Genomic DNA, 10,462 nt, shown 5'->3' with positions numbered 1-10,462 from the left:
GGAGCCGGGCGCGGCTCGCGGGGCGCAGGCTGAGCCCGCCCGCAGCCCGGCGGGCTCCGAGCGGAGCCGCGGGGCAGGGCGGCGGTGGCGGGGCGCTCCCGGAGGCGGTGCCTGCGGCCGGGGGGCGGCTCCCGGGCGGGGCGCGGCGGCTCGGCCGCTCGCGGGCTGGCACGGAGCGGAGCGGCCGTCGGCCACGGCGGAGCGATGATCCGCCGGGAAGGTAAGGAACGCACTCCCCGGCCCTGCCCGCCGCGCCGGGGCACCGCGGCCCCGCGCTCAACAAGTGTCTGCCCCGCTGGGACCGCGCCCGGTGCTCCGCGCTCCTGCCTGGCAGCTCCCGCCCTCGCTCCGCACCACGGGCGGCCGTGCGACCCGGGAGTTAAGATCCGACGACTGGGCGCTCTCGCTCCACGCCCTCCTCGGCCTGTGGACACGTTGTGCTGCCGTGTCTCAGAGTGGGTGGCCGCGAGATGCTCTGCTTGCAGATCCCTTGCGTGCTGCGGGGAGGAGAGCGGCCATGGGGGTTTAGGTTCTGCGAGAAGGGATTTTCTGTACGTGGGACTTGCGTGCACCTTGAGGCACGTGGACATGGGCCCTGGACACCGTGTGCTATTTCTTGGGAGCTGTAGGAACGGTCCTGCGGTCTCCCTGCCACGCTGGGTGCGCAGCACTTCCCCAGATCGGGAGCCCGCAGTCCCCTGCTCCGGCTGGCTGTCACCGGGTGCGGGTGGCCAGCAGCACAGAGGTCAGCGCGGTGCCTGCCACTCTTGCTGCACAGTGGAAAGTTTACCAGGTTCGCAGTCTTTGTGTCCTGGTGTGGTGGCCCCCAGCTCTCCATCTGCTTCTTTAGTTCTGCTGATAAGGTCAGGAATGACCAGGCAGTGATATCTCAGCCCTGCTCATGGTATGCTAGGCAGTGTTTGAAGCCACTGTTTCACCATGCAGAAAAGGAAGCTCTTAGTAATAGCAGAAGTCTAGGATTGCCGTAAAGCCATCAAGGAAGTCCATGCTTTTCCTGGAGTAAGTGTGGAGCCCAGCTCCAAGTCAGAGCTGTTCATGCTTCCCCAGACTCCTTTCCCTGGTTCAGGTCCCACGATGAGTCAGTGTGGGCTGGTGACACCAGCAGTAGGACCCCCTTTTCTTTTCAGCCGAGGAGAAGCTAGAAGGCTGGGTGAGTTGGGATACCGGGTGGAACATACCCAAGCAGACACAGGCCCCCTTGTTTGATGACCTGAATTCTCAAGAGCCCTCTAATGAGCAGGGTCATCCTTTCTGCATGAGTTCCTGGCTTCAAAGATGAGTCTCCAGCAGTGGCGGGACAGCTTCCCTGCCTTCTCACACAGACACTCTTTGTCTGCAGTCTGCCTGGGTGACAAAGTGAATTAAGTAATCACTGATGGGACAGGGATAGTCTGAAGGTCCACAGGAGCTCACTACCTGCCTGAGGTATGGGTCACATCTGAGGTCGAGGCTGCACTGGCTGTCTGCCCAGAGAAGTGTGGAGGTGTCCAGGTGGGGAGATCACAGCTGCACTATTTTAGGTCCAGGGTTTTCTGATAGCTGTCATTAACCAAAATGTTGCTTCATGGCAGCTTCCAGTTCTCCTCCTCACCAGCATCTCCTCTGACCGCAAGGCATTGTATTCCTTTCCCATTTGTCTCCTGCTGACCCACAGCTGCTTGCTGCTTTGAGCAATTCTTATGCTTCACCCTGTAGAAACCCAAGTTTTGCCACTCCTGTAGCTGAGCTGTTTGCACTGTGAATGGGCCTATGCTCAGTTTTGCTGCAGCCATCTGGCCCTGTGTGGGAGGCTGCAGTTCCTGCAGTAGTATTCATAGCCCTGTGCAACCAGAATGTGTCCAGCTCCTGAACAGATTCCTTGTCTGGGAGGTGGCAGAGGTGTTCAGGCTGCCCAGTGTCACAAGGTTCAGAGTTGAGTCAATCTGATTTTAGCCCCTGATTTTCAGGGTTGGTGGCAGAACTAACTTTTCCTTCAGTCCCTGCTCAGGTCTCTGCAGGCAGCCCTCAATGGCTCTCAGCAGGGTTAGCTTTCCCAGGTGTGTGTAAGGAAGTCTGCTTTTGTGGCTGTCGGACTTCTAAAAATCCAGACTGGAAGGCAGCTTGAGGCATAATCCCAGGCTGCACTCAAGCCTTCCCTTAGCATCCTGCAATGTTAATGCCTTGTTACTCCTGTGTCATCTCTGCAGACACTGAACGGGCAGTGGAAATTCTGACCAGATACCAAAGCACCCTGCAGTCCCCGGAGGAGCAGGAGTTAAAAGCTTCCATTGGAAAAGTTTCGCACATCTTCCAAAGTGAACTCTTCCAGGCTCTGCTGGGTAAGCCCCTGCCTTGCAGTCCCTTGCAGTCCTTGCAACCTTGTGTTTAGTGGGGTTTCCCGGGAGCCTGATCCCATGCCGGTGCCTGGCACTGACCAGTGCATTCTGTGGAAACACATGGCGTGTAATGCCAGGGAGCTGGGCTGTCTTTCCCCTCCAGGGCTTAGGCAGGAGATACCAGGGCTGTGATCACTGGGTGTTTGTAGAGAACAGCATTCCTCAGTCTGATTGAGGGCAAGGGGTAACACCTTCTTGATCAGGCCATGCCTGATCTATCCAGCACCTGCTAAGGGATCCTGCCCTGCTGCAAGCACTCTCCCTGCAGTGCAGCCCAGGTGTGTCCAGGAAGGAAAACGAAATTTTTCTGTCTTTAAGAGAGAACCCACAGGTACCCAAGCTCTTTTTGGGAATTCTGTCCTTTCTTGTGTTTAGACCCACCAACACTTACGAGAAACACACTGTTCTAGCAGTTCCATTTCACACAAGACTTAAGAGCAAGGCATATCTTGGGGCTGGACACCAGAAAATGGCATTTTGAGCACTGTATAAAGTTCTCCATGAGGACTGAGACGAATGCAGCTGAAGTCTTTCAGGACTACGCAGCTTCTCTGTGCAAGACACACAGCTATCTTGCTATTCTTAAGTTCTGTTCACTGTGGGCCGTGGGAAACATGCAGCCTTGGTGGTTTCTGTTCCTGGATCTCCTGGGAAAGAAGCTGAGTTTCCCTGGTGGGAAGGGAAAGCATCCCAGAGGCTCTGCATTCTTAGAAGAAGACCCAGGCCCCAAGGTGCAGAGCTCCACATGTGGTCTGTGGCTCACTCTCAGTGCATTTTGACCCAAGGCTGTCCCAGCCCTGGTGCTTCCCCTTGCTGCTCTCTTGAGGCTCTTACCTTTTCTTCACACCTCTGCAGCCTGAGTTCCACTTCTGTGCCTGCAGAGGTGAGTTGCCAGCAGCTCCTCTGTGCTTCAGGCTTTCCATTGAGGATGAAGTTGAATGCTGTGTCCTGAGCAATTTTATTCTGTCCTTTTTTTCTCTTTTGCTGCTGGAGCATCATCTGGAGACCTTCAGTTCCCAACATGTCCTTTTAAAGTCTTTGTGCTGGAATGTCTATACCAGCAGCAGCACAGGCATGTGCCAAGGGTGGACTCCCTGGAGCAGGTAGGCCCCCATACTGAAGGAGCCAGTGTACATCTCCTTTCTTATCTCTTAATTTATACAATCCACTCTCTAAATTATCTCCAGCCGGAGGCAGGGATCCCAAGCAGGGCTGTGACCTTGACCAACCTGACATTAGCCCAACACCCCTGGCTGCTTTTGTGTGCTGGCCAGTCCTCCCTGGGGCTATGTGAAGGCAGTGAGGCAGCTTTCCCAAAGCCCAGGGCTGTTGCTGTTAGTGCAGAAGTGCTGTGGTGAGACTGTGGCTGCAGAGAACACAAGCTGGCTGCAGCTGCACACCGGCAGGCAGATGCTGCAGCGTCCCCAGCTCCCTGCTCTCAGCCACTTGTCTTGGTGTCCTATCAGCCCTGGCACGAAGGAGTGTTGGGAGTGCCGCTTGTTTACTGGTGACCTCTTCAACTGGTTTAACAGGATATTAATTCCCTGTGCCAGAGCGAGCCTTTCTCTAGATGTGTTTACCTAAACTAGGAATTTGCACTAATTATTTCCGCCCCCCCCCCCCCTTGACTGCCTCCCCCTGCTTCCCCTTGGAGTGTAGGTTTGTGAATGTCTCTTTCCCAGCATGGACATTGTCTGGCTGTGTGCTCGCTGTGGCTGCACACAGCTGGCACACACTGGGCTGCTTTGTGTCCACGGTCTGTACTCACTGGAGCACAGTAACAGCACTGCAAGGGTGATAGAACGTTTCTATTTTCATTTTTATTTTCACCCCTCCTTTTCCCAGTGGGCCTCTGTGTCTCTGTCTGAAGTCTGCTCCGAGTCACAGGGCTGGCTCAGTGTGGAAGGAGGATTTGCAGGAGAGCACACACACTGCTTAGTGTAGAACTCCCATCTCACTGCCACACACCATGCCAGAAGCTTCTGGCTCTGAAGAGGCCTTAGCCTGCAGAGTCCCTCCTTTTGCAGCCTTTCAGCAACACAGCCCTGTTTTTTTCTGCCTCTGGGAAAGGTGAATGTGTGAGCATGGTCCATCCCTGTCCTCAGGCCACCTGCTCCTGCAGGTGATGCCGTCCTAGAGCACACAGTCTGATTGGAGTTAGAACATCAAAATACATCAGGCCATAGTAGAGCTACCAGCGGTGCCAAATGTCATGGAGCTTGCCAAATTAATCCACGTGAAAAATGCCAGGGATATGACTTTCTCTATGCTTTTTTTTTTTAAAGAAGAAGCTGGTTTGGGGTCTCCAGAAGCCCCAACCTCTGTTATGTCCAGGACATGTCAGTGTTTTGCTGGATGGATCAGTCACTGTGATCATGCCCAGTGTTGCTCTGCACATGCACCGTGTTCTGCCAGACTCCTCTGAGCATGGCCCAGCCCTTTAAATCCTTGTGACCACCTCCCAGTCCCTGGAGCTGGCTGTGCCGGGGGCACGCTGCCGGTGCCAGGACAGCCCCTGTCCTGGCGGCGGTGCGGGAGCTGCTCTGCACTGGAATGTGCCAAACCCTGCTCCTCACAAAAGAAATTCCTTGGCTGTGCAGAGGGAAAACAGGCTGTGCTGGCTCCCTTCTCCTGGCCCCTCTCTCCCTGTCTGAGGCTGTGGAGCCAAGAGCGTGACTTGCAAGGAAACAGCCCAGCAAGGGGGTGCTCCAGGAGCCTGCGTTGGGGCGATGGTGACTCTGCTTTCTCTTTGCTTGGTGGAGCCCCTCAGGGAGATGCTTCGTCTCTTGTGCTGCTGGGGAGGATGGGACTTGCACACAGAAGCAGCTCCCTGACCTTTCCTTCCCAGATCCAGGGCTGAAAGGGGCCCTTGAGCCCTTTGCAGGGGGAGAAGCTGGTGGACAGGCAGGGTTTGTGTATGTCCAGCTGTCCCAACCGCCGGCGGCCCAAGGAGCTGAGCTTCTTCCAGAAATCCTCTGGGACTCAGCTTCTCTTCTGTGCCTAAGCAGTGGCCAGTGCAGATCTCTGTAGGTCCTGTCAGCTGCTTGGGCCCCCAGTCCTCCCCTGCTGCTCCTTTTACCCCACAAAAGATTCTTCCTGAGCATCCTTAATGTGGTGAAGGCAGAAGGAGGGGCAGACAGTGCTTCCCTGGGCGCAAAACCCCAGCAAGACCTGCCTGCTAACAGCATAGCTGGGGATGGTGCAATGGCTTCACCAGCTGCCTGCAGGAGCCAGCGTGGAAAACTGGAGGAATCTGGAAGTTTCCCAACCCTGAGCACTCCTCCTCTTGCAGATTTGCCCATAGCAAGGATGGAAACTTACAGCTTGCTTGAAAAAGATCTGCTGTGGCAGCCATGGGTGTGAGTGGCAGTGGGACCATGGCTGGGGGTCTGCTGTGAGGCTGGGGTTTCTGCTTGGGGTAAATCTGTGGTTCTGCAGCTGGTAGAGTGCATGCATTGGGGAAGAAATGTCATTTCCTGGAAGTGCATGTGCTGGCTGGTACAAAGGCACTGCTTTAGTGCAAAGATGCTGGTGCTATAGAAATATTTAATTACATTTGTTTGACATGGTAACCCCAGGAAAAGATTGTTCAAAGAATTTTAATCTCTGTAAATCTTGAGTTACTTTTTCTTATTAGATCCAGAACGGATTTGCATGTCATCAGACAGAAACTGGGCTATAAGACAGAACATGCAGCTTCATCTTTTGCTACCACAACATCCTCTTATGGAGGCTTTTCAGGTAGTGCTGCTCTTAAAATGCACAGGTGAGACAGACTTGTTTGCAATTTGTGATGCTCATAAGAAATGAGAGAAACTAGCATATATTTAAATTATCTTAATGCCATGTGCATGTGTCCTAAAATGTACTTCTGTCCTTTGCTGCCTGAACCCTGTCCACCAATCCCAAAACTCCTCTAATCCCTGGTACCAGCAACAACTCTCTCTTCTGGCAAGCACCTAAACTGGGCTGAGGGTTTTGGAGGTGGAGAGTGGCTGCTTCAGGGGACAAGTTTCCTGCCCTTCAGGCACCTTGCCATCTTGGCTGCCCAAGGCTGTGTTCCTGCAGCAGATATCTGACAAACGATGATGCCAGCAGCAGCACACCCCCACAATGGGACTGTTCAAATCCTGTTCTCATTCTTGCAAAGTTTTGTGTGTTCCCAGCGTAATCCACGCAGCCAGAAGCTGCTGCTATCCTGTTATGCAATTATTATTTTTATAACCAGAGGGAGAGATGTATTAGCATGAAAACAAAGTCCAGTTTTTCTGGCTGTGAAGTGAGTTCTTACTGCGACCTCGTGTCTGGTTTGGGAGGTGTGGGAACTCAAAATGTCTCTCAGACATTTTTAGAGGTTCCAGGCCTTGGTCAGAAACATTCTAGACCCTGGCAGACAGCTGAAAAACAACTGTGATTTTGAGTTTGAGCCATGGAATGAATTACCAACTTTGGAGGTGGAACAAGCAATCACAAAAGGTTAGATAGTATAGTATAAGTAGTTACGAAGTAGAGGGGAAATTTTTTTAGTATTGTACAGGGGGGTTTTAGTGCATGTACAGGGGGGTTTTTACTTTGTACATGGGGGTCAGAAGTTCTAAGATGGAGGAAAGTGGGCTGAACCCATCCTTCTTCCTTCTTCTTCCTTAACTCCATGTTCTTGGTGATGTTGGCACTCACAGATTGGTTTAGAGTAGAAAAACACTTGGCAACGTAGGTAGTAGGTATTGGGGAATAATTGTAAACATGTTATACGTAATATATCTTATAAAAGATAGCAGCAACCCTGGGCGGAGAGAGAGACGAAGAAGGCAGCAGATCGAGAGGATGTCAGGGTGTGTGTGTGCCTCTACCCAGGCCACTGATCAAATAGCTGCAGTCCAAGAACATAATCTGTCAGATAACTAGCAATAAACTGCCTTGAGACCGAACAGCTAAAGCCTGCGGAGTTTTTCTTTGGAAGCACGGGTTGGAGGAGGAATTTCACCACCACATGTAGCCCCAAAACAAGGCTGGGGTTCCCACAGGAGGGTTTCAGGGGCTGCCAGCAGCCTGTTTGGCAGCCTGGGGGCTGTAGAAGGGGTGCCCCAGGTGTAGTGGGGACATTTGGGGACTCACTCCTCACATCGTTGCCAGCTGCCACATGTCTCCCAGGGCACAGGACAGAGCCTGGCAGCACAGAACAGCAGCTCCAAAAGTGGCACTGATGCCAGGCAGTGGCACGGTGCTCCCTGCACTCAGGCAACCCCAGAGCCTCGCTGGGCTGCCCTTGGGCACCCAGCTGGTCTGCCAGAGAGTGAGATTTATATCAGCTTTGAGCCTACAGCTGGGAGGTCAGCTGGGAGCTGGAAGATTGGGGTTGAAGCTGCTCTCGTCCCATCTGCATCAGGGATGTGCTGCTGCAGGGTATGAGCACGTGGTTAAGCACCAGGAGAGAGGATAGGGAATTGTGCCTGGGCGTGCAGCCCTGCTCTGTGAAAGCAGCCCTGGTGTCATGGGCAGAGTGGGAGCTTCAGACAAAGTTTATTATAAAAGCCCTCCTGTTAAGTCACGAGGTGAAGAAAGGACACTCTTCCTTTCTGAACTCATCCTCAGAGAGGAATCTGGGTCCAATTTAGCTCCAGACTTCATCAATGGTATATGTCTAAAGGATTATACAGGTGTGATTGAACCTTTATACATCTTTGTCCCACAGGATTAAGGATGATAAATCTAATGTATTTATATAAATACATTAAATGATTTGTTTAAATTTATTTCAGTAATTATAAGTATTAGAGAAAAAAAGAGCTTAATCAGAATTATTTATTAAACAGTATGGATAGCTGTAACTACTAATGTAGTGCATTATTTTTGAAGCAATATTAAAGCAATTCTATTAAAGCTACCTAAGCAATTACTAAGTAGAGGTTGATGTTACTCACCCATAACAATGGTCAAAGGCAAATCTTTGACTCAGCTTCGAGGAGTGACCATGAAGGGTGTCTCCACCCAAGGGAAGGATCTTCACATGCCTTAGGGAGGAATGATGGAAGTTCTCACTGTGTAAAAGTGTGACTGACCTTTTATAGTATAAGGTGACTGACTGTCAGTCATATGCATTTTTTTAGATCATGTGCTATCAGACTTATTCAGCAAAATATGCTTTGTGCTGAAAAAGGTGTGAGCAGCTCTTCTGTTTCTTTTTCTTACACTCCTGACTCTCACTTCCATATCGGAGTGCACGTTCTTGCTGCTCCCAGCTCCAGTCAGGGAGCATGTCTTGCATGTCCTCGTGGTAGGATCTGACAGTTTGGTCAAGCTGGTCTCAGTATTCTTCAGCACTAAGAATCACAGACCCTCCTTACTTGATCTTATCACTGCTTAGCAGACCCTCCTCTCTCAGGACTTCACTGATGAACCTGTAAGACAAATTTCCACCCACTGTACCCCTGCTTAGGCAGAGCATCCTGTTACAGCCAGGGACCAGCCTCAGGCAGTGGTCAGCATTTCCCTGCTTCCACTGCCAATGCTCACCAGATTTCCTGTTGAAATCTTTGTGATGCGGGCATTTAATACCTCGTGATGCCATGGTGTGGCAGAGTTTCAGGTGAGAAATCATAGACTGGAGGGAAGTGCAGGTGCTTTATCCATGAGCTCCCAGGGAGTGCCATGGGAATGGCCACATCCCCCTCAAGCTGAGAGCCACAGCTTGCCCCTCCAGTCACTCATAAAAGTGGAGCTCTCCAGCTTCCTCCACAGCAGATGCAGGTACAGAAAATAATATCAGGTTCCTGCTGTGTCTTTTCCTGCTTCAAGTGCTCATTTATGCCGCCTTGACTTTTTGGCCCTGCCGGCTCTGCCAGGCTTCCTGTTACCCAGGCGCTTGAAGGGATTTATAATTTTTTTATGGCTTTTGGAAGGCGTTTACCAAACTCTTTTGGCCGACCTCTTGGAGCTTTACCTTTAGTGTGTCAGCTTTTACCATCCATTCTGGTTTTCTCATTTAGATGCAGCTTCAGCAGTTTAGATTAATGTCTTCTCATTTTCAATAGCCTCTTTTCCTCTGCAGTCAAGCCTTGCTTTCCTTCCCTTTTGCCTTTACACTGTCCTCCAGCCAGACACTTCATGTCTGTTCTGATGTCCCAGTGGGTCTCTCTGAATAGGCTCAGAGCCTCCCACTAGTTTATGTTACTCTTTTCAGTTTCTTCATAAAAACAGATTCTCACTTTTGATGTAGTTTCCTTTTTGAAATTAAACACTTCTGCAGTGGATATGTTGACCACTCTGGAGGTGCTGGCTCTGGAGATAACTGGGGACTGCCAGGGGCCTGCACCTGCTTGAGTGTGCAGCAGTGGGAGCTTCCTTAGGGAGGAGCAGAGCCCACTGCAGCCCTTCTGCTCCCTGGAATCCTCTATGTGTGACCTGAAGAGGGTAAAATCCTCCTGGCTGGGCTAGGAGAGGGTCTGGGCTCCCACCTCTGGAGCTATACCTGGGGAGCTGTTCTCAGGTTCCAGTCTCACCCCATTACTGTCTCTGAAGCAGTGAGGGCTGGCATACCCCATTGTCATACCTCTCTCTAGAGCCATTATGATCTACAGCAGCAGACTCGGGTCCTTGGAGCCCAGAATGAGGGTGCTTGATATCTGTTGTGGCAGTGTGCAGGTGGGAAGAGGGGAGATGTCAGGAAGGGAGCTGGGGTTAACAGAGCTCTAGTCATCAGCTTTAGAGCTTGTGCACAGAGTGCCTTGTGGCTTCTCTGCCTGTCCCCCTGGGAAGGGAGTCCCTCCACGGGGTGGTGGGGAGCTGTGATGGGGAGGGAATAGCCCATGAGCGTGAGGGCAGGCAGGCAGGGGAGCTGGCACAGCCTGGAGGACAGCAGGATGGGGTGGGTTTTGGATTGATGGTGCCGAGCAGAGTTTGCTCTTAGTCCCTGTGGACTGTGTGGTCACTGCTCCATGGACATTCTTATGCCTTACAGAGCCATGGGCACTGCACGGTGAGCCAGGCACCCCACTACACCTCCTGCCTTGCAGAGGAGGTGTGGTGGGCAACACAGCAAGCTCAGGTGGCCAGCAGAGCCCTCTCCC

The 10,462-nt window shown here is 52.2% G+C and overlaps 1 protein-coding gene across 9 annotated transcripts in view; it reads left to right on the top strand.

Annotated features, from left to right (window-relative positions):
- Positions 1-137: 137 nt before the first annotated feature.
- The window catches only part of DLG3 (discs large MAGUK scaffold protein 3), a 78,101-nt gene continuing 67,776 nt past the window's right edge, over positions 138-10,462 (top strand). For 5 of the 9 annotated variants that reach the window (XM_085570436.1, XM_085570438.1, XM_085570435.1 and 2 more), the window contains exons 1-3: positions 138-220; positions 2,208-2,339; positions 6,034-6,162. In XM_085570436.1, the coding sequence (XP_085426562.1) occupies positions 205-220; positions 2,208-2,339; positions 6,034-6,162 (277 nt within the window). In that variant the 5' untranslated portion in view covers positions 138-204. The other 4 variants (XM_077786607.2, XM_085570437.1, XM_085570440.1 and 1 more) reach the window with 4 other exon arrangements.

The sequence above is a fragment of the Lonchura striata genome, chromosome 4A (assembly GCF_050655825.1).
Source record: "Lonchura striata isolate lonStrDom1 chromosome 4A, ASM5065582v1, whole genome shotgun sequence".
Lineage (NCBI taxonomy): Eukaryota > Metazoa > Chordata > Aves > Passeriformes > Estrildidae > Lonchura > Lonchura striata.
This window is presented reverse-complemented; position numbering and strand designations above follow the sequence as displayed.